The sequence below is a fragment of the Schistocerca americana genome, chromosome 4 (assembly GCF_021461395.2).
Source record: "Schistocerca americana isolate TAMUIC-IGC-003095 chromosome 4, iqSchAmer2.1, whole genome shotgun sequence".
NCBI classification, from domain to species: Eukaryota; Metazoa; Arthropoda; class Insecta; order Orthoptera; family Acrididae; genus Schistocerca; species Schistocerca americana.
Window position 1 is genome coordinate 345,053,974 of NC_060122.1, and position 24,370 is coordinate 345,078,343.

At 39.6% G+C, this 24,370-nt stretch overlaps 1 protein-coding gene across 1 annotated transcript in view; it reads right to left on the reverse strand.

Moving 5' to 3' along the window:
• The window catches only part of LOC124613475 (dynein axonemal heavy chain 6-like), a 984,594-nt gene that overhangs the window by 706,449 nt on the left and 253,775 nt on the right, over positions 1-24,370 (reverse strand). The window contains exons 80-81 of the mRNA XM_047142181.1: positions 22,477-22,587; positions 13,226-13,362 (exon numbers count right to left, since the gene is read on the reverse strand). Coding sequence (XP_046998137.1) covers positions 13,226-13,362; positions 22,477-22,587 — 248 coding nt within the window. The remainder of the gene's footprint in view (positions 1-13,225; positions 13,363-22,476; positions 22,588-24,370) is intronic.

Consider the following 24,370-nt stretch of genomic DNA (forward strand, 5'->3'; position numbering starts at 1 on the left):
TGACATGTGTAAAGCTGAAATACTAAACACCTTTTTCCAAAGCTGTTTCACAGAGGAAGACCGCACTGCAGTTCCTTCTCTAAATCCTCGCATGAACGAAAAAATGGCTGACATCAAAATAAGTGTCCAAATGATTGGAAAAGAGTACAGGTAGTTCCAGTTTTCAAAAAGGGTCATCGAGCAGATGCACAAAACTATAGGCCTATATCTCTGACATCGATCTGTTGTAGAATTTGAGAACATGTTTCTTGCTCACGTATCATGTCATTTCTGGAAACCCAGAATCTACTCAGTAGGAATCGACATGGATTCCGGAAACAGTGATCGTGTGAGGCCCAACTCACTTTATTTCTTCATAAGACCCAGGAAATATTAGATACAGGCTTCCAGGTATATGCCATTTTCCTTGACTTCTGAAAGGCATTCGATACAGTTCTGCACTGTCGCCTGATAAACAAAGTAAGAGCCTATGGAATATCAGACCAGTTGTGTGGCTGGATTGAAGAGCTTTTAGCAAACAGAACACAGCGTGTTGTTCTCAATGGAGAGACATCTACAGATGTTAAAGTAACCTCTGGCGTGCCACAGGGGAGTGTTATGGGACCATTGCTTTCCACAATATATATAAATGACCTAGTAGATAGTGTTGGAAGTTCCATGCGGCTTTTCGCGGACGATGCTGTAGTATACAGAGAAGTTCCAGCATTAGAAAATTGCAGTGAAATGCAGGAAGATCTGCAGGAGATAGGCACTTGGTGCAGGGAGTGGCAACTGACCCATAACATAGACAAATGTAATGTATTGCGAATACATAGAAAGAAGGATCCTTTATTGTATGATTATATGATAGGGGAACAAACACTGGTAGCAGTTACTTCTGTAAAATATCTGGGAGTATGCGTGCAGAACGATTTGAAGTGGAATGATCATATAAAATTAATTGTTGGTAAGGTGGATGCCAGGTTGAAATTCATTGGGAGAGTCCTTAGAAAATGTAGTCCATCAACAAAGGAGGTGGCTTACAAAACACTCGTTCGACCTATACTTGAGTATTGCTCATCAGTGTGGGATCCATACCAGGTTGGGTTGACAGAGGAGATAGAGAAGATCCAAAGAAGAGGGGCGCATTTCATCACGGGGTTATTTGGTAAGCATGATAGTGTTACTGAGATGTTTAGCAAACTCAAGTGGCAGATTCTGCAAGAGAGCCGCTTTGCATCACGATGTAACTTGCTGTACAGGTTTCGAGAGGGTGCGTTTCTGGATGAGGTATCGAATATATTGCTTCCCCCTACTTATACCTCCCGAGGAGATCACAAATGTAAAATTAGAGAGATTTGAGTGAGCACGGAGGCTTTCCAACAGTCATTCTTCCCGCGAACGATACGCGACTGGAACAGGAAAGGGAGGTAATGACAGTGGCACATAAAGTGCCCTCTGACACATACCATTGGGTGGCTTGTGGAGTATAAATGTAGATGTAGATGTAAATGGAATCAGGCCTGACCAAGAAACAATGCTAGAGAATGTTAACTGTTCTGTGACAATTTTCAGATGCTTTCAAATATTGTGCAGATGAAAGACAGATGAAATGATAGAGCAAGTGTCCAAAGCTAAAACACCATATCAACATTGTGGATTATTCACCAATTAGCCAGCACTTGTAGAGGGTGCCACCAGATGAATGACACAGAATTTGGGAGGAAGGGGAGAAGATGTTGTTGCATGATGACATCAGTGAACCTTCAGAGAGTCCTTGGTTCTCTGCTGTGGTCCTTGTAATGGAGAAAGGTGGTGTAGCAATGAAAGGGGCGCCAAGTCAGTAAATTACTCAGCAGACCATATTTTTCAGTACAGGTATTTCATTCATTCCAAGCAAGTGTAGATTTGTGATATCATCATCCAGACATGAGTTGACTGTAATCTGAATCCGTTTCAGCAAATTAATAATTTCTCTCAGGCGATAAAATTTTACTGGTTATGAAATACAAGGTCTTGAAGTTTATTCAGAATTGGAAATGTTTAGTTAGCAATTACATGCCATAATTTATTTAATATAAAAGTTTTTGAATTTTGTAAGCATAAAAAAGTGTAAATTTATGTGCGGCTTTTACTCTGAGACAAGTTAGCACTTAGAGTGCTAGAAGTGCTCATGTACAGTTCACTGACCTATGTGGTGAATTTTATTTTGTGATCTTGACCCGAATGAACAGTAAATCCAGTCTCATTTAAACTTTACATGGGACAGACACATCACGTTATTAAAAAAGTCGTTTAGCCCATTAGGTAAAACTGAAACCTGCGCACTCAATTTCAAATATGTTACACGCCAGTGCATGATAGAACTGTCCAGAAAATCATGTACATTAGTTGCAAATGCCCTTGGATTTAATGCACGAAGTTGGAAATTAATTTTGAGACAGGTTCTGATTTTGACAGAAAATAAATAAATAAATAAATAAAAATAAAATAAAATAAAGGAACCAAAAGTTTATTCATAATATAGAAGTCCAGTGTTAATTGAGACACATATAATCTTGTTAATTACATTGCCTAGCAACACTGCACAGCAGCTTAATTAATTCATAAGAACAATTTGCGATTTAGTAAGGCCCATTACACACACAATGTTACACAAAGTTTGCTGACTGCATGAGAGTGTTTTTCTTTTCATAAATGCCAACAAGCTGGCAGTTTCAAAAGTTAAATTATTAACTGTTGTGTAACTTCATTGACTGACCTACACCACTACGGAACTTATTGTATAGCGTCTCTTCACAAGAGATCTTGTAATGGTACTTGAATTACGTAACCATTATGGTACCTCACCTGAACCTCTTGATACCAGTAATATTCTACTGTATTTCTGTTAACTACTTAACATATTTCTGAGACAACATTCAGATTTGATTTCACTTTTGATACATCGATATGTTTATATTGCAATGATATTATTCTTATGTGTATTCTTTCTTTTGTCACTATGATCTTTGATGTACTTGTAACTCTGATTTTTGGGCACGTAAGCGATAGTTAATTGGTTGTTAAGTTGTTAGAGAGTCGGACCTTGAAAAGGTGAAGTCTTGGACATCATGTAGGAAAGACGTGTATTGTAGTCCGCTTATAAAATGTGAACTTTAACAGTGACTGTGAGAAAGATGTTTTCAACAAAAGTGTAAGCTTCAAGAATGGTTTGTGAAGCGCATCTACAAAACTTTTGAATATAGCAGAATAAAACCTAGGCCTCTTTGCATCCGAGCTTGGAATCGTAACCACCTAGATTTTCAACGATTGAGCCATGATTTTACATCGAGACCAGCGTGGGAAACACAAAAAGATGAGTGCCTAGTTTTTTGATTATTACATGAAGTGACTTTATTAACTGTGCTCTAATGACACCTGCCACATAATATGACTGTTGTTGCCCGAAAATGCAGTATTTAGCAGCATGAGCAACACCACAACCGTTATTAAATTCTGACCTTTGTTGTGGTAGGGTTATTAGAATCTCAAGAAGCCAGGATAAACAAGAGGAGAAAAAGACTACAGAAAAGGCATCAGTATAGTGGCACATGGCATTTCTGCATCAAATGCTGACAACTGAACAGAATCACAAAGAAAGATGTCTATCCATTGCCATGCATTAGTGACATTCTAAAATGCATGAAAAGACAAAATGTTTCTCAACTATGGACATGTAGCAGGGCTATTGGCAAATGAAGGTATACAAGGCTGACTTTAGAAGGACTGCCTTTATAACTCCTGGTATGTTATGTTACGTGTCAGTCACCTTCAAACCTATGATGGACAACCTACTTTGATACCTTAAATGAACAATGTGTCTCTGCACTATGGACAATTTTATCATTTTTATGAAGAAATTTGAAGAACATCTATACCACTTGACAGCCACGTTGAAGTGTATTCAGACTGCATCCCTCTAACTCAATTCATAAAAGTGGCTCTTTATCACCCAGGAAATAAAACTCTTGGGGCTGTTAGTTAACACCAATGTAGTCCATCCTGATCCAGAGACAATGAGAGCAGTCAACAGCTTTCCAATGCCTCAGCTCATTCATGATATGGAAAGTTTTCTTGGAATGTGTTCATTCTGTTGGTTATTCATAAAGATCTTTCATAGAAAGGTACATCCCTTGTAAGAACTATTACAGGGAGATGGCAAATTTGTCTGGATTGAGGTGACAAAAAGATCTTTCCTTGCTCTTAAGGAGGCGCTAATGTCTGCTTCGTATGACAAGAATGCCAAGACAGAACTTCACTCCAAAAGTTTGAGCCTGTTGCAACTCTTTGTCAATTTCAGCAAAACATTTTCTAGTTTTCCCTAAAACAATTGTTGAATGGACAGATGAGACTACTGAATTTTTATACACATGATGCAGTAGAAGTAAAGTGAAGGGAGCAGAAAAATAAATCTTACAAAGTATTACTTTTGCTTTACTTCTGAAAAATAATCCACATTTTGTGGATCAGTTTTTTAAATTACACAAGGTTATGAAATAATTCAATAAATTACAAGTGTTCAGCTTGTTTAATTATTTTATAAACCATCATGCAAGCAATCAGATATTATAATATCTTTCTAATGCTACTGTATCTCACAAAACTGTCAGTAAAAGGTTCAAGATAATATAATGGCAGCCTTAAATTAAAATTCTTTGAGATATATTTAACAAGTAATCCTGGAATCAGTAAACTATTGGCAAGTGGCATGTTGAGATATACACATTACTGACAGTACAGGAATGGCGACAAAAATATATCTGTGGATATGAGTGGATTAGAATGGTCTGGTCTCGAATTACCATCATCTGCCTGGCAGAAACTGATTGTAATGGTCAAATTTATTTACCAACATTGTAATAAGTGTGATATCACTAGACAGTTGTCTTTAAGTGTTAAATATTAATTTTAAAATATTAGAAATGATTTGTTATTTGTGACACTGAATATGATAAATCCTAATGATGAAATAATACATACTTTAAAAGTAAGTATCAATTTAGTCATTCAGTCAGCAGATGAATCTTAGACTTATTATAAACTGATGTGTAGTTTTGTCAAATCCAGTCTAGTGCTGAAGGAGTGACTGACTTATAAACAAGTGTAATCCAGTGTCTGAAATGAGCCATAGTCCATTACTCATTCACATACGCTAATCAGTACGTGTACATGATTCTGGATGTAAAGTTTTATGGTATAACTCATGAATGAAAGTTGAAAGCTGGCCCTGTGATATTTATTTCACTTAAATACAAGAAGGGCAGAGGTCAGCATAGTGATCAATGCAGTAGACACATTTGAGGAGAAACAGGCATTCAGTAGCATCTCCAGAAGAACAGAAACACTCGATTTGGATTCTAGATGGCTAAAAGTGCTCCAGAAAGAACAAACATGACTTATGAAACATAGTAGAACATATAGAGCAACACTTAAAATGCAGGTAGTGCATAGCACTGATCACATTGACTGGACAACAGTAATACAGGGTAAAGAATAGACGAAGTACTTGTTTGCAATCACTGTTCCACCAGAGCTCACCAGGGGGCCAACCCAGGTGGCCTCCATATGTGAGCCTGTGAAATGTATGGACGAATGATCTCTGAAATTGTGCACATCATGAGTTATGGTATATTAGTCCTCCATTCTGAGGGGTGGGAAAACCACATATGTATATAAAAACACTAGGCACAGGGAAATACATGGTACAGAAAAATTGAAAGATACAAAAAAACACTAGTACTGAAAAAGCACTGGTACTATGAAGAAAGCACTGTTCTCACAATGCACTGAGATTAGAAGTCATGGAAAACACCAATGAAGGCACTGACTTCCATTTCATCACCTGACGATGACGTGGCAGGCAGGATCCGGCAAATAGGGGCGGAAGTGATGAGGGGTGGTTTGGCATGCCATCCCCCTCTTGTGAGAGGCCACAGGGCAGGACCAGGGTCTGTGCCTACACAGTGACATCCTTGTCAAGGTCAGCAGTCAGTGCCAGAGGCATCAGCAAGGGCACTGGATATGATGGCCACACAGGATGCAGCAACAGAGGCGGTGGTGGCGTCAGGTGCAGTGGGGGCTGTACCAGCGACAGGAGTCAAGGACTGGGGGCAGAGACAGGAATCCCAGACAGTGATCCACCAGGCAAAGATACCCACTGCAGTGTGAACCAGACCATCTGCAACACAGGAACAGGCATCAGTGGTGTGGGACCTCCAGAACGACCTTGCCATGCATGGTTGCAGCTGGTCATAGTAATGGGACGTCTGCAAAAGAGGCACAGGCACCTGCTCTGGCGATGTTTGATGACAGCAGGAACCCAGTACGGTTGGTGACTGAAAACATGAACCCAGGCAGAAGCACATAGCTAGAACTGATGCAGAGCGGGCAACTTTGGAGGATGCGGACTTGGATGCAGCAGGTGAAGGAAGGTCCATTCTTGGCATCCATCTAGCAACTCCACCAGAATCCTGTTCCCCACTGGAGTGAAATGGTAGAAACTCAAAAAAGGTTATAAAGCAAATTCAGTAAACTTGCCAGATACATACTGGGTGACCAAAAAGTCAGTATAAATTTGAAAACTGAATAAATCACGGAATAATGTAGATAGAGAGGTGCAATTTGACACACATGCTTGGAATGACAGTGGATATTATTAGAACAAAAAAAAAATACAAAAGTTCAAAAAATGTCCAACAGATGGCGCTTCATCTGATCAGAATAGCAATAATTAGCATAACAAAGTAAGACAAAGCAAAGATGATGTTCTTTACAGGAAATGCTCAGTATGTTCACCATCATTCCTCAACAATAGCTGTAGTCGAGGAATATTATTGTGAACAGCACTGTAAAGCATATCCGGAGTTATGGTGAGGCATTGGCATCGGATGTTGTCTTTCAGCATCCCTAGAGATGTCGGTCAATCATGATGCACTTGGAACTTCAGGTAACCCCAAAGCCAATAATCACACGGACTGAGGTCTGGGGACCTGGGAGGCCAAGTGTGACGAAAGTGGTGGCTGAGCACACGATCATCACCAAACGACGCACGCAAGAGATCTTTCACGCGTCTAGCAATATGGGGTGGAGCGCCATCCTGCATAAACATCGTACATTCCAGCAGGTATTTATCAGCCAGGCTGGGGATGATGTGATTCTGTAACATATCGGCGTACCTCTCACCCATCATGGTACCAGTTACAAAACCATAATCATGCATTTCCTCGGCGAAAAAAGGCCCGATAACGATAGATGTGGTAAATCCGACCCATACTATGACTTTCTCATCATGTAATGGAGTTCCCACGACAGTTCTAGGGTTTTCGGTAGCCCAAATTCTGCAGTTGTGGGTGTTGACAGACCCTCGGAGCATGAAATGAGCTTCATCGGTCCACAACACATTACTCAACCAATTGTCATCTTCCACCGTCTTCTGAAACGCCCACACCGCAAATGCCCTCCACTTCACTAAATCGCCAGGTAACAGTTCATGATGCCGATGGATTTTGTATGGGTAGCATCAAAGGGTATGCCTAAGTGCCGACCAAACAGTAGTGTATGGAATGCCAGTGGGACATGTGACTGCACGAGTGCTGACTTCCCCGTGCACAGACAAACCCACTTTCCATTTCTTCCTGAACTGTCTCAGCAGCATTATGCCACGTGCTCGGTCGGCCACTACAGGGTCTATTGTCTAAACAACCCGAGGCTTTGAACTTCAAAATCATTCTTGCCACAGCTGCATTTGTCAACCAACCTTTACCTGTTCGAATCCCCTTCCTATGGCGATAGGATTGTAATGCTGAAGTAGCACATTCCCCATTCTGATAATACAGCTTCATTAAAAGCGCCTTTTCAGGTAACGTCAACATGCTGTGACTGCTGGCGCATCTGTTTTTCTCTCTCATTACAGCTCCTTTTATACGCGATTGTCATTCGCGGTCACTGACGTTTTGCTGTCCAGCACCATCTGTTGGCCATTTTGTGAACTCTTTTTTTTTTGTTTTTTGTTTTTTTGTTTTTTTTTTGTTTTGTTCTAATAAAACCCCATGTCATTCCAAGCATGTGTGTCAACTTTTACCTCTCTATCTACATTATTCTGTGGTTTATTAAGTTTTCAAATTTATACTGACTTTTTGATCACCTGGTACTTCTGTGTCTGAGTTTTAAATGTAAAAACAATGCCTTCAGCCTCACCATTAGTTTGAGTATGAAACAGGGGAGCTGTGAGGTGGAGAACACCCCTAGCCTGACAAAAAGATACAAATTCTCAAGATACAAGCCAGGTGCCATTATTGGTAATCACGGTGCACAGAAGTCCCTCAATAGCAAAAATCTTAGATAGTGCTGAAACAGTGGCTGCCATCAAAGTGGACAGACAGCACACCACATAGGGAAACTTGGAATAGGCATCCACTGCAATGAGCTAATACTGACCTAGGTAGGGCCCAGCAAAATTGACATGTAGACTTCGCATGGGCGCTGCAGCATCGACGAGGAAGAAAAAGATGCCTGTGGGGCTGCATGCAGCTGTACACAGTGAGTGCAAGCACTGATAAGCCACATGCCTGGCCAATACACATGCTGGCAGGCCAAAGCTTTGGTGTGAGAGGCCTCCCAATGACTGCCATGCTGAAACCACACACGTAATACAGTGTAAGAAAGTGTGAATCACAGCCTTGTGAGCAGCATCATCTGTAGCTAACAAAGAACCTTGTTAGACCCAGAAAGTTGGTGAGATGGTGCTTGAGGGAGAAGTAATCATGATGCAAGGCATCCAAGGCACAGGGGGGTGGGGTGGGGGGTGGGGGGTTGGGGGGGGGGCTGTTATGGCCAATTGTGCCGCACAAAAAGAGAAAACCCGACTAAGTACAGGATCCACGGCGATGGCTGATGCTATCATTGCACTACTGATGGGACAACCATTGGCCACATTCTGGTTCTCAATATCCAAATATAAACAAAGCAATTTGTCCTGATTGAATGCTGGGTCCAACCTGGTCTGAAGGGGAAATAAGACATCAGCAATGCCATGTTGCACCAGCAGCTGGTAATGGATCTGATAATGATATCAAGAGAGGAAGACAGCCCACCACTGCAGATGATGTGCTGCCTTGTCTGGTGCAGAAGCCAAGCGATGAAAAAGAGCAACCAACGGCTTGTGATCTGTGATTAAATGGTACTTAGAACTATACAAGAAGATGTGAAATTTCTTGAGAGCAAACACATTTGCTAAAGCCTCCTTCTCAGTCTGAGAATACTGCTGCTGAGCAGGGGTTAAAGTCTTAGAAGAGTAAGCAATGGGTCGTTCAGGCCTGTTTGCATATGTGTACACCAACACCATGCCAAGACCATGCCGAAAGGCATCTCTAGCCAACACTAGATGCTGAACTGGCCTGACATAGGACAGATTGAAGCTTAGATTTAAGCAAAGCAGATGCTTGGTCAAAAACGGGGGACCAGAAGAAAGGCACATTTTTATGCAAAGCACATGCAGGTGCTGAGCAACAGTGGATGTGTTTGGCAAAAACTTATGCCAATATGCAACTCCACCTAGAAATGCCTGCAGTTCCTTAATGGAGATCAACTGAGGCAAAGCTGCAATCGCATCAACATGGTGACGCAACAGCTTGAGCCCTGAGCAAGAAATCCCAAAACCTAGGTACTCAATTGACAACTGAAAAAACTGAGATCTGTTAAGATTGCACTTGAGAGACATAGACTGCAAAACAGAAAACAGTGATTGGAGATGTTAAGGTGGTCTTCAGTGGAAGAACCCAAAACAACAATATTGTCAAGGTAACTTATGCAGTTGGGCACAGAGGCTGTAAGCTGCTCTAAAAAATGCTGAAAAGCTGGACTGTGCATTACTCATGACACTGAAGTCACTGCAGAGGTGAAGCTTCCAAATGATGTCCACTGTTGTAGGCCATTCACTGGAAGAAATAAGCTAAATGACATGGAGCGACATCAAATAGTCTAATTTGGCCTTACGTAGTCACAAGCACCTGCTGTGCCCAAAAAAAAAGAAAAAAAATTTGGGTGAGTGGATTCTTTCATCAAAATATTGGCCTGAAAACTGGTAGCACAACTGAACCAAGCAGAAAACAGAGATGAAAACTCAGAGTAGAGGGACTCCGGTTGCTGATACAGAACTTGATCTTACACTAAATTTACCTCATCAACAATGGAGAGAGTGAAAGCATTAAACACTTCTGACCTAAGCAGGTCTGTGGTAGGGGAATGACAACAAGGAAGGTCAGAGTGCAAACAACAGATTTGTATGAGACAGGAGCAGAGAACTGACCAAGGATTGGAATCTGCTGTTTATTGTAGCAAACCAACTTTCGTGTAACCTAGTGGGAAGAGGGGAGCCCAACTCCGTTTATGTTTGTGTGTTTACTACAGTCACTACAGCTTCTGTGCTCACTTTCATTTTTAGCGGTTTATTAAACACACACAGGTCAATACACAATTTGTTTGGCGAGACAGTCATTGCCGAGATACAGTTTATGTCCATCAGTACTACTGTATCCATCATGTTTGAAGAGGAGTTACACACTGATGCAATGTGGCCTTTCTTTTGACACTTGTTGCAAACAGGCCATCCCTTCAGGCACAAAGCAAATTTATGTTTGATGAAGCAGAACAGGACAGACACAAGGGCAGCAGGAGGCCACTGTTGTGACAAGGGTTGTTGCTGCTGCAGCTGTAACTGATTCTGCCCTATGTGATGCTGAATCAAAGGTTGTACTGCTGCAAACAGCTTCCCCATTATCCTGAACACTTGCTGCATAGCTAAAAGAGGTCAACTCAGCAACTTCCAATACCTCACCCCATGCAGCAATCTGACCATCTGCAGCCCATGACACTTCAAAGAACTGTGCTGTGTTGAGTACATCCATAAGCATTGGATTTTCACACTGAAGAGCTTTTTGTGGACTTTCCTACTCAGGGCCAGATGAATAATAACATCATGCACCATATGACAAGCATAGGATTTGCAATGTGTACTAGTGACACATTTACAAAGACAGCTCAACCCATGCAACACTGCAGCCCAGGCTTTGTAAGATTGGTTTGGGCATATTTGACAATGGTAAAATTCTAAATGTGCTGCAATGCCATGCATTCTCTCACAGTAATAGGTTGAAAGAAGCTTGAACATTTCATCAAATGATAAGCTGGCTGGGTCTTGCAAAGGTGCATGTCAGCAAAACAACTGATAAATGCAAGGCGAAAGTTAGGAAAGAGGGAAAGCCCTATGCAGGCTTGAATCACCCATGCAAAAAACGTGGAACTTCTGGTGTAGAGATGTCACAAAGGAATCCCAATCATCAGCAGATTCATTATATGCTGGAAAAGGGTGACAACTGTACTGGAGGGAGAGTAACCTGCTGCGGACACACAGAGACCACCTGATTGAGAGTAGTGGTGAGAGCCTGCTGTTGTTCTGTGAAAGTTTGCTGCTAGGGAGTGACATGATGGAGTATTTGTAAGGTTACTTAGCACTGACACTGACAAGCAGAGCAGACATAAGCCTCGCTCATTGCCAAGTTTGCTGTTGCAGGAACAGATATGATTTATGAACGTGGTACTTTGTGGAGCAACATATAAGATACAGGTTGTGCACAGTACTGAACACATTGACTGTACAACAGTAATACATGGTAAAGAATATGCAGAGCACTCTTTTATGAGCACTTAAATAATACTCTTTCCTTGGCAGCTCACCACATCATGCCAGGGGTTTGACCTAGGTGCCTCTATAAGTGGGCCTGTGAACTGTATGGACATGTGATCTCTGAAATCACATGCATCTTGAGTGAAGGTATATCAAATAGCTCTGCTGAAATTTTACAATTGCATACAAACAATGAGATACTATTGTAGACACAAAGGTGATATTCCATTATTAGAAACAGAGATTTTAGCTACTGCAAATGCAATCGGTATAGAATTGTTAGAAGAAATGACAAGAAAATTAATCAGATATCTGTTTAACATGGTCTAAGAGAAAAATCACCTTACTTGACTGTGAAAGATTCTTTTTATGTGAGGAAAAGACATGTATCTGCACACTGTCTCTCTTCCAGTGAGAAGATTTGATCCCTGACATTTGGTTTGGAAGACCAACAAAACAGCTGCAATTACCTTTTCACTGGACTAATAATGTTTTCCAGTTAAAAATTTCTTAAATGTGGGATTAGGTAGAAGTCAGAGAAATCCCACTGGGATGAACACAACGGATGTTCCAATAGCTTCTATTTAAAGACCTTTTTTACTTTGGCAAAGCACCTTTGTCGAATGAACTTGAAGTGTGGCTTTCCAATGGGAGGATGGGGATTCCTGAGTTGTCCCTGGTTCAGCATCGATGATAAACAGTAGGTCACTTTATAAATGCCTGGAGATATCAAGTCATCTTTCAACAGGACAATATGCCTTCTTTTTGGTCGACTCACAGCAAATATTGGACCCACACTACAACCAGATTTGTTACAGTTAATTCTTCATCTGAAATGCAGCAGTATTTCTAAATGCCAGTGGTCTTGGCTATTTCATTCATCTGCAACAACTGATAGTCCAATACCAGACTTTCTCCATCCTTTCACATGAGTTGCAGTTATGGTATGTTCTTCACATGGATATCATCAAATGATATGCAGTCACATTCAAATTCCGTTACCCATATATAACTTTTGTGAATGAAGAAAAAAACCTCTTATAAAACTTCACCAACTTGGGAAGAATCGCTATTGGTGATAAGTTGCTCAAAGCAAAGAAATTAATGACAACCTGGCATGCCAATTAATCAATTTTAACAGAACACCACACAACCCCCCTCTCTCTCTCTCTCTCTCTCTCTCTCTCTCTCTCTCTCTCTCTCTCTGTGTGTGTGTGTGTGTGTGTGTGTGTGTGTGTGTGTGTGTGTATGTGCTTAACATGTATTATTGCACTACATTTATCATCAAAATGTAAAAAAGTTTACATTGATGACTTTGCTGCCAATGTGCAGGACAACATTTCTTCTTGTGCAAATATTAACTGAAGAAATTACAGTATTAATTATTTGGCTAGTAGCTATTATGATTATTGTTTGCTTGTACTTTAATGAAATGGTAATAATTTTTTTAATATCTGTATTTGAGAAAAAAAGCTAAATCAAAATCAAAATGTGAAAGATTTTTAATAAAACTTTAGTTACCTGTTTTGTACATTCAGTTTCACTAGTGAAGTAATGATGTCTCTTGCATGAACATCTATTGTAATAAGTGAACAGATTATCATTCGATTTAGTTTACTTAAGTCACCTCTCACCATTGCTGCAAGACTGTTCAAATCCTGTAATAATTTTTTTTTTTTTCAGAATAATATCTGACAGACATAAAGATTACTGCATTGGTAAACATCTTGAATAAAACATTAGAAGCATATTTTTTACATAAAGTACAGCTGTTTGCATACTATAGTGGTTAAACAGGCAGGAATTTGTTAATGGTGGTACATCCTGACCTTCCACTATGCAGTGCCTCATTTTTTTTTTTTTTTTTTTTTTTTTTAACTGGGAGTACAAAAAAAGGAATAGGACCAAAATTTTACATAGTGTTTAATGGTGCAGCTTAATTTTTTCCATACTTAAAGTAGGTACATATGAGAAATTATTAGTCATCCCCTTAAGAGAGTGAACTGGTTACTTTGCAGGACAGCAGATGGTGTAGAACTGGTCCCATGTAGTCATAGACCGTCAATCAGTAATACAAGTAATGGCAGTGGAATGGGTGCATGTGTGCCAATCAGTTGTACAGAATCAGCGTAATAAGATGGGTCACTTGAAACATGACAGAAATCAGCTATCCTGTTTGGACATGCCCATGACCACTAAGTCAATAAGATGCCTGGTATGTTGGTGTATCAATGCGACTGTCGAACATGTCTTCAAGGATTGTTGTACTACTCACAGCTATGTATAACATGGAATAAGAGCAATGGTCATACAGAGCTCTTAACTGCTGGGACCCACAGATGAGTGTCACACTGTGTCAAGAAGAATCTGTTTCAAATCCAACAGAAATTGCTGCTGTCAGTGAATGCAGGTTAACATCAACCATCTTCTGAATGAACTTTGGAAATGGACTTGCATGCAATGGACATTTTGAGCTGGGTACCTCGCAAAAGGGCATTTGCTCATAACAACACCTGAAGCCACACAGTTAGAAGTGCCAAACAACACAGAAATTGGGCAGTAGCTGGCAGAAAACTAATATTTTAGTCCACTGAAACATGATTTTCTCACCTTTAAAATTATGCAACCACTGTGTGCACAAAAGAACCCAGGATGCCATTTTAATGGTAGTGTTTGGAGATTGTAGATGTGGTTCTGTGATGTTCTAGGGGTGTTTTATACAGTATGACTTCGATTCACTCATTCAGGTTACAGCGAACATGTACCACGATGGTTATGCCAACTTTATTGATAACCAAGTGTTATCTTCTCTTCTGCATCACCACGATGGTTTCTGATGGACTACCTGGAGAAACTTGTTGACACACTTCCTTGCCAGATTGAGGCCATTACTGAGACTAGAGGCCATGTAACATGGCATTATCATGATGTCTCCCAAAGCTCCTCTTACTGTGGGCCAATCAGAATTGACCGACTGCTATGTCATCCTTTATCAATGACATCACTGGAAGTGGAATGGAAGGGCGTCACTTCAGCAAATCACTCTCCTGCCCATTATCAGCTTTATTAACACTAAAGCCCTCACATAGCTCCTCTGTTGGCATTATAAGCCCAAGTGCACCCTGTTCCAGTCCTTCCACTAAGGAAAATCCACAGCAGAACTGCAAATTGATCACAAAGCTCTGCACAGCAGCCAGACACATAGACCAATAATCTGCAGAGGTAGATGATGTCTCCTGAGGAGACTAATTTTTTTTATTGGATGTGCCTATTTCCAATGGTAAGTCCAAGGAGAATTCCTAGGAGCAGTGAAATACAGAATCCGACCTGATACTTTGCTATGGGGCCACCAAGTACTTTAAAAAATGTGCGTGTCATTATATACTGTAAGCTATAAATTAATATCATAAATACAAATAATAAATAAAATACTGAACAAGAAAGAGATACTAAAAATAAATTAGTTTTCTGGGAGTATGCATTCCTGATGAAATGACAATTGTATATCCATATGTAACAAGACCAATCAGGTACTAGAATTTCACACTGCTGAACGATTGTAAGGAGTGTTCAAATAAAAGGGTACAAATGTCATAACAACCAAACTGGTTAAAATTTACATATGCAGCTTTGGGCTAACATAGTGAGACATCTAGGAAATGGAAGCACAAGTCATCACATCACCACCTTTTTCAGCATCTGAGATCCGATACTCATTGAATTCTTCGAGCATGGAAAAACCTTTAACAGTGACATGTACTGTGAGACAGTCTGGAGGCTATGGAAAGGCATTCATCCTGGGTTGTTCACAAAGCAAGTGATTCTGCTCCATGATAATGAACATCCACATGTCTTGAAGGTCACACAAAGTGTAATGGAAAAGTTCAAGTGGGAACAGTATAAGCATCTGCCCTACAGCATGGACAAAAACATTGTCACAGGAAGCACTTCGATGCAGACTATGAACTGAAAGACACAGTGGAGGATTGGCATCTATCACAGTCATGGGAATTCTGGGAATAGGGAATCCTTCAGCTCGTGAAACAGTGGGATAAATGCACTGAGGCCTCCTGTGATTATCTTCGAATAAATACTTCAATTATACCCACATTGTTGCTTCATACCTTTCCTTTTGAATACCTTTCATAAATAACATTTTTGAACCTGCTGCTGGTCAGAAAAAGTGTGTGTATCAATGTCTGTACAACCAGGAGTATATAGGCTATGAAAATTATGTCCTTCCTAAAAATAATCATTAAATTATGTACAATATTTAACATTGTAACTAAGCAATATGTCTGCTGAGATATCTTAAAATAATCATGAAATTATGTACAGTATTTAACATTGTAACTAAGCAATATGTCTGCTGAGATATCTTAATCTTGAAGAAATTATCTCCATATCCCATATAAATTACATTATTTAAACCAGTAATAATTTCCTATCAAACAATGGAAAATCCATGATGAAATGTAACAATATTATGAAAAAGATAGTTGCAACTCACCAAATAGTGGAGATATTGAGTCACAGATACACACAACAAAAAGATTGTCAGAAAGTGAGCTTCTGGCCAACAAGGTCTTTGTCAGAAACAGACAACACAGACAGACAGACACACACACACACACACACACACACACACACACACACACACACACACTCATGCAAACAGAACTCGCAGTCTGTGGCCGCTGAGGCCACTATATGGTAGTAGCAACTATCTTTTTCACAATAATTTCCTATTCTATCTCTAAAAAATAACTTTCAAACATTGCTAACATGTCCTGGAAAAGGTTTAAGAAGGCACTCATGTGATAACTAAAAGACACACAGAAAACAACTCATACCAGAGGATAGAGCATCTCTCTGAGGTTCGATTTGCAATACACACACTGGCACAACTGCAAAGAACAGCACTAGGGAACTAACTTGTCAGAACAAGATGTACAATGAACTGATGTATACATTATGTGCCCTTGAATTCAGTTAACATAACTGTGATGGTTCAGTAATGCTTTTGTACCAAACATTCAGTAAAATTTCCAACAAACAAAACAATCCGTGTGTGGTACAACAGAATCCATGAGACTTGCTGCTTATGAATTGTGAAGAATGTAGGCTGTCCAGGACTCTCGGCAGAGAAAGTTTAACACATGTGGCAAACATTTCTCAGGAGCCCAAAGAAACTGAAAACACAGGTGAGCAGAGAACTGCAGATATCACATTCAAAAGTCTCGTGCAATTTAAGCAAACGTCTGGATGTAAAACCTTACCGGCTGCCATTGTTGTATGCACTGACTATTTGGGACAATAAGCTTTGCTCTGATTTTTGCAATGAGTTGCAGCAGCTGCTTGAGGAAGACAGTTTTTCACAGAAGTTGGTTTTCAGTGACGAAGCCACATTTCACATGTCTGTAAAGGTGAACTGTCATAATCGCATTTTTGAGGCACAGAATATCCACATAAGATAGTGCAATACATTCCTGATTCACCTAAATGTTATGTCTTTTGTGCATGTCCTGTCAAAATGTTTATAAATGTTTTTCTTTGTGGAGAAAACTTTGACTCATTTCATGTATCTAGACATGCTGCAGCAATGGCTTCTGCCACAATTATAGCAAGACAGGGAAGACTTCATTTTGCAACATGATGCTGCTCAAACACACTTTCTTTCAGACATTCATGTTTATCTATATGTCGATTTGCCTCAATGTTGGACTGAATGCGCTTCCCATAGTGACTCTCCTCTTCTTCAATCGGTCACACTGACATCTAACTTAGCTGCATGTGACTTCTTCTTATGGTGCTATGTCAAATATTGTGTGTGTCTGTCTCACTACCATTTAATATGGAAGAGCTCAAATGAAGGCTAATTAACATGGCCAGTGATATCAACCATGTTGTGTTGGGAACTGTATGGCAAGACTATCATATTTACATTTTACGCCAACATTGAGAGCCTGTAATATGAATTAAAAACTTGAAAGTTCCTCTATCCACTGACATGTGTCAATTTTCTGTACCTCTTGTAGTTCTTACAGAGACATCTTCTGAAAACCCACAGGCATCTATGAATAAACCTGAATATTTGGGGATAATGATAATGGAATTTCCTGGATGAATAAAAACATAAAATAAAGGAGAGGCAATCACTCACCCACAGCTGACTGATGTGTTGCATAGAAACACACAACAGAAACAGTATTTTACCAGCTTTTGAGCTCCTGCTCAGTCTCTAGTAGAAGTATACATTTTCACACATAACTTCACAGACACATAAACACATATGCCTGTGGCCACATTGAGACTGACTGTTGATTATCAATAGCAGTTGCCTGGGCAGGTAGAGAAGGCAAGTCTTTCAACAGGTGACTCAGTGGCTGCACAACAAGACAAAAGGAGTTCAGAGGGGAGAGCTTATAAGAGGTAAAGTGTAGGAGAGGGGGTGGGGGTAGAAAAAGGTGGAGAATGAGAGAGATGGAAGAAGCCAGTACATGATCTGGACAAGGAAGGATTGGTGTGGACAGAAGAAAGAAGGGAAAAGGCAAGGTTGTGATGTAACAAATTTATCAGAAAAATTAGATGAAAATTTTAAATAATGTAAAATCAGGGTGGAATAATGAGAGTATTATGAAAAGGATAAAAGTCACAGATAGACACAACAAAAAGATTGTCAAACAAAGCTTTTGGCAAATGTAACTCACACATGCATCACCACAATCTCTGGCTACCAAGGCCAGACCTCCACTATGTGGTGAGATGAAAATTTTAATGACAAATGGTACAAGGAGTGATGATACAAACAAATTTTTATAGACAATTTGTAATTACACCATATAAAGATGTACACAAAAGTTAAGATGTAATATGGCTGAAGAGATGAAAGGGCTGTTAACTGAAATTGAACATTTCTGATCTTCCTCTTTCTCTCTATCTCTCTCTCTTTTTTCTTAAAAAAAATTCTGAAATCTGTTTTGTGTTCTTGTATGAAATGCACAATGATTAGTGCTTGTCTGAGTAATTTATGATAAAATACGTGCATTTTACTGAAATATACCTCAAGAAATGGCATGGAAGAGAAGGCAGCCGTTGAAATACAGATACTATTGGTGGGTAGTTGGTGGGTTGTTGCTCCCAAAATTATCCCAGTCTCAACCTACAGTAACCTACTGTTGGTGTGTTTAGTGAGGACAGAGACGTGGATGGAGCCATCAGACTGAAGCAGGTCAATGTCCAAGAAGGTGGTATGCTGGTTTGAGGAGGACCTGGTGAAGTGGATGGAAGGAGTTGTGATGGAATGAGGGCAGGTTGTCTTCATCAATGAACCTCAACCAGACTGGGGTATGGGATTTTGGGAGGCTAGGAAGATTTCCTTTATATGATCCACAAACAGGTTGACAAAGGAGGGTGCCTTGCAGGTAGCCACAGCTATGCTGTGGATTTATTTGTATACTTATTCTTCAAAGGAGAAGTAGTTCTGATTAGGATAAAGTTTGTAAGGAATAAGTTTTGGATCTGGAGTATGAAGGACACTGGGAGAGGTAGTATTCAATAGCAGCATGACCACAGGAATTAGAGATGTTGGTATACAGGGAAGAGGTATCAGTAGGGGTCCGGGAGATAAAAGGATGTGGATGGTGGAAAATCAGTGAAGGAAGTGGTTGGTGTCTTTGAGATGGGAAGCTAGATTTCAGGCAATAGGTGCTGGTCAATGAGAGCTAAAATAACGTGATACAAATGGGTACACAACAACCAGATACCATGGTGTGCCAAGGATTATTGAGTTGGCCAAAGCAAACTGGACTACCCTGTGACACAACATGCAGCTGAACATAACATGCTTAATTTGAATGGTTGCTTCACAACTAAGTCCACCTGTATCCTCCCTGCATCATAATCTTTTCTGAACTATGCAGATGTCCATTATCCTTACAACACATTCTCTGCTCCAGAAATCATACCCACCTCAAGCTACAGTAACATACTGTTCCTGCATTCTCCATCCAACAGTTTCCACCCCCTTTGTCATACAACTCCTTCTAATTTATGTCCCCTCTCCCTCACTGTGTGCTGTTCTCTGCTGATGCACCCACTGACCTTCTTCCCCTTTCACAATCCCCCCCCCCTCCCCCGTCACCACCTTCATGCTCCATAGTCTCCAGATACTGCAAATTGCAGTCTTGTCATGCCCTGCGTATTCCACCAGATGAACACTCCCCCCTCCCCTGCATATCTGCATATCCTGGTATCCTGCCCTTTCCCCACCCCACTCCAGATTGCTGTTTGAGTTTGACATGACACCACTGCATTCTAGCCAGAGATAGCAGTCATGCGTGCATGAGCTGTACCTGCTTGTGTGAATTTTTGAAGAAGGCTCTTGCTGAAAGCTAAATGTGGAACAGTCTTCTCAGTGTGCCTGTCTGCAATTCAACATGTCATCTTTACAGTGAGTAGCAGCATATTCTTTTCATAATATTGTACAAAACAACTTAATCAATGCCCCCAGCTCATGACAAAAGCACCTGTAAACTCAGAGCATACTATGATCATGTATACCAGATGTAGAAGTATGAAACTGGAATTTGCCTATAGCTAGTGCTAGCCATCAGTGTATGGCCCATGAGCTCATGTCTGCAGTGCCTTCTGCTTTCTGTAAAGGCTGATGATGAATATTAACACACAGTAATCCAAGTTCCATACATCAGTATCTGTTTCAAAACTGTAAACATGTCGAGTTTTGTGCCTATGAACTATGATTTGTGAACAGGATTGGTTTTCTGTTATCATTTGAAGAAAACTGTTGAAAAATTGCATCAGATGCTTGTTGAAGCTTTCAGTAAACATGCTCTTTGGGAAGAAGAGTGTTTTGAAAGGGTCAAAAATTCAAAAGTTGTGATTTTGATGTGAGAAACGACGAGTGTGGGAAACCATCGGAAAAGTTCAAAGACAATGAGTTGGAGGCCATACTGGATGAACGTGATACTCAAACTCAACAGGATCTCATGAGACAAATGAATGCGATGCAGAAAGCCATTTCTCTTTGGTCGAAAGCTTTGGCAAAGTTGTAGAAAGTGGGAAAATGGGTTCCGTATGAACTGAATGAAAGACAGCAAGCACATCAAAAGACTATTTGTGAAATTCTGCTCACCAGATAGAAAAGAAAGTTGGTTCTCCATCGAATAGTGATAGGTGATGAAAAATGGATTTATTTTGAGAATCCTATGTGTTGTAAATCATGGGTAATTCCTAACAAACAATTGACTTTCACTGCAAGACCAAACTGCTTTGGAAAGTGTATTTGATGTAATCAGAAGGATGTCATCTATTATGAGCTGTTAAAACCTGGTGAAACCATTATTGCCGATCACCACCAACAGCAAATGATCAATTTAATTTGAGCATTATGTGAAAAATGACCAGAATATGGAAAAAGGCAACACAAAGTCTTACTGCTCCATGATAATGTTCCATCAGTTTCGAATAACAGACATGTAATTATTGCAACCAAAATCTGGTTTCACACTTCTAGGAACAATTATGGTGCCATGTCAGGTAGGAACTAACATACAATGAAAGAACAGGCATTCAGCATAAAATAGAGACACATGACTAAAAATAGCTATCGTTATAAGATATTTATGTTGCCCTTGGTCACAAGAGACTGTTTCAGACGCCATATGTTACATCTGGCTAAGAAGCAAATTGCACCCAGATCAAGACACAAAGGGAGGGCACCAGCACCCAGGCAATACGCAGCCAACTACATGTCTGCCTACGGACATTTGTGTAACATGTACAATACAGCTAACATACATTATAAGATACAAGAAAAATGGCTTCAAGCTGTATTGTAAGAGGAACATAATGAAAACAGCTTAGGTAGCCAAGCACACAATCATGAGCAAATCTCACTAGCTCTAGCACTACAACATCAAACCAACAACATCAGTCCTAAGCTTGCACTAAAAGTAAGCATACTATAGACAGACAGACTTGTAATAATAGAAACCAATAAGGCATTACATGGGCTAGCAAGTGCAATGCATAATAAAATAATCTAATATAAGTATAGTAGAGATGCATGGTGAAAGCCTGTTCACATGGGGATAGGGAGGGAGAGAGGGGGAGAGAGAGAGAGAGAGAGAGAGAGAGAGAGAGAGAGAGAGAGAGAGAGAGAGACGGAAAATGGAGTGGTGACTTGAAGGCTAGTGGGATTTTCCGCTTTGTTGCATGTGTACATGATTAATAAATAAATACACTGTATGCCAACTCACATTTATTTCTGGGCTTGGAATTCAGATTATCATAAAAGTTTTCAAGGAATTGTTTCTAAAAGGTTTAATATTTTCTATGGGATATAATAATGACTTGAGTTTAGTGGAAAGTGTTCATTATCAAGTACAGACATAAGAAAAACTAATTATTTACTGTTTGCTGTCGGTCTAGTTAGAACACGTTATTTTTACAGCAAATAAAATTCAGAGTTTGAATAAATGAAGCTCTGATAACAGGGTCTATTAATATTTCTTTTGTCTGACAGAGATATTTGTGCCTGACAGATATATTTTTCATAATATTGTTACATTCCATCCTGTAGGTAACATTCCATTGTTAGGTATGTTATGTTTATCTTGTTTCATCTTGAAAGAGAATATAATAATATTATAATCTAAATCATAAGCACACAGAAAACACTACAATTATGTACAAAACAAAACAGAACCTGTTCACATTTATTTTCACATTTTTGATGACTTATACCTTACCTGAAAACACTTCTTTTCAAATGCAGACAGGGCTTGCTTAATATTCTTGTCTGGCATAAATACGAGATGTACATTCTCGCACCATATTATAAGAGATACAGTCAATATAATCTGGAAAAAAAGATAGACACAAGGGTCAAAGATACACCTATGATGCATGATATCTGTCACAACTTCCTGTTTACATGCAGGAGAGGGCCTGTAAGCAGGTATCTTGCCAGGTAAAACATATACATAAAAATAGCACATCACAGATAATCAGAATACATTGTATCCATTTTTTAGCTTCTATAAAACCAAAAATACAATTATGGCATAATTTGTGGTGACAAATCAGACCAATAGGGCAAGATCTGCACTAAATAATTACAAAAAAGGTGCAAGTCTATTGTTGTGATGAAAGGTGTGAGTCCTCATCTCTGATGAATAATTTTATGCAGAGGCAGCATTACTTCATTTGTCACTTCTCAGACTTTGGTCCTTGACAATTGACTACCTGTTTCACATTTTGTCCCTCCTCCCCTCCTTTACTCTGAAAAATAAGCAACCATTCTGTTTTTTACAGAAAGTGTTATAGGGTCACGACGTATATACCCCTCTCTTAAAGCCTCAAGTCTTACTTGTTCCTATTGATAATGCCATTTGCATATTGGAAAGCATCACCGTACAATTTTCTTATGATGTCTTTGCACCATGTGATACATTGTACTATTCTCTGCTCTACAAATGAATGTTGTAACCACAAAGAACCAAGCTTTGTTACATTACTGGGCAGATGGAGAATTATTAAAATTGTAGCTGCAGATGAGCTCAAGAATTCTACTGTCAGGCAAAATGACACACATTATTTTCACTCCAGTTAACATCTATACTGCAATGACATTATCGTTACTGAATAGTCAAAAACAATGAGCAGAGATGGTAGTGTCCTGAAGATTTATGATACCTTGACATAACATTCAGGATGCATGTAAATGCTGTACAATGATACAGACAGTGTGCTCTTCGGTCCGAGGGGAATTTCCACACAACACTACTCACTGTAAGGTTGCTACACCTCCTTCTATTGCTGTAGTATCTTGTGACATTAAATAAGCAACAGCTGTGGCAAAAACAGCGACAGACGCTTGAGATGTTGTTTTCTGCGCACATGATGACAGGTCTACATATGTTGAGAGTTCAGTTTATATATTTTTACTCTTTACAAAGCTTATTCAGTGTTACACAATTTGACATGATTACCAGAGCATGACTTGAACCAAGAAACATCTTTCAGCAGCAATGACTGTCAATTGTGCTGTCTGCATTCTCCTCATGTACCAACTACAAGCTTTAAACTGTCACTAGTCCTTTCCAATACATTCTAAATTTCAGTTAGGCTCTCAAACAAATCTGTGGGATAAGCATGTCTAGGGGAGAAGAGTGACCTGTTACAAGGCTTGCTGATATTATGGGGTACAGATATTTAATTACGTTTTCATGGAAAACATTTTTTAATGAAGACTGTCTTTATGTTAAAAGTGTATGCTGATCAAAGAGCGCTGTGCAAGGCCTACCAATTGCGCTATTAGAATTATAATATTGGAAAACTTAATAAATAGGAACAAATTTTTAATCTAACCAATCCTCACTTTTAAAATCATTCAAAGCATTGCATATCTAGATTTAAAATATCCCAACATGTGGCGAATTTCACAGAATAACAATGCTGGCACTGAAAAATAAATGTACATTAAAGAATGAAGCAGGTGTCAAAAGTCAGGCTCTGGTAAACAGAGCGTAACATCATTTATTTACCAAGTGGCTGCAGTCCATGCACAGAGAACATTCAAGACCACTGTTTGCAGCACTTGATGAAAACAGTTATTAGTTACTGAAATATTATGTACATGAA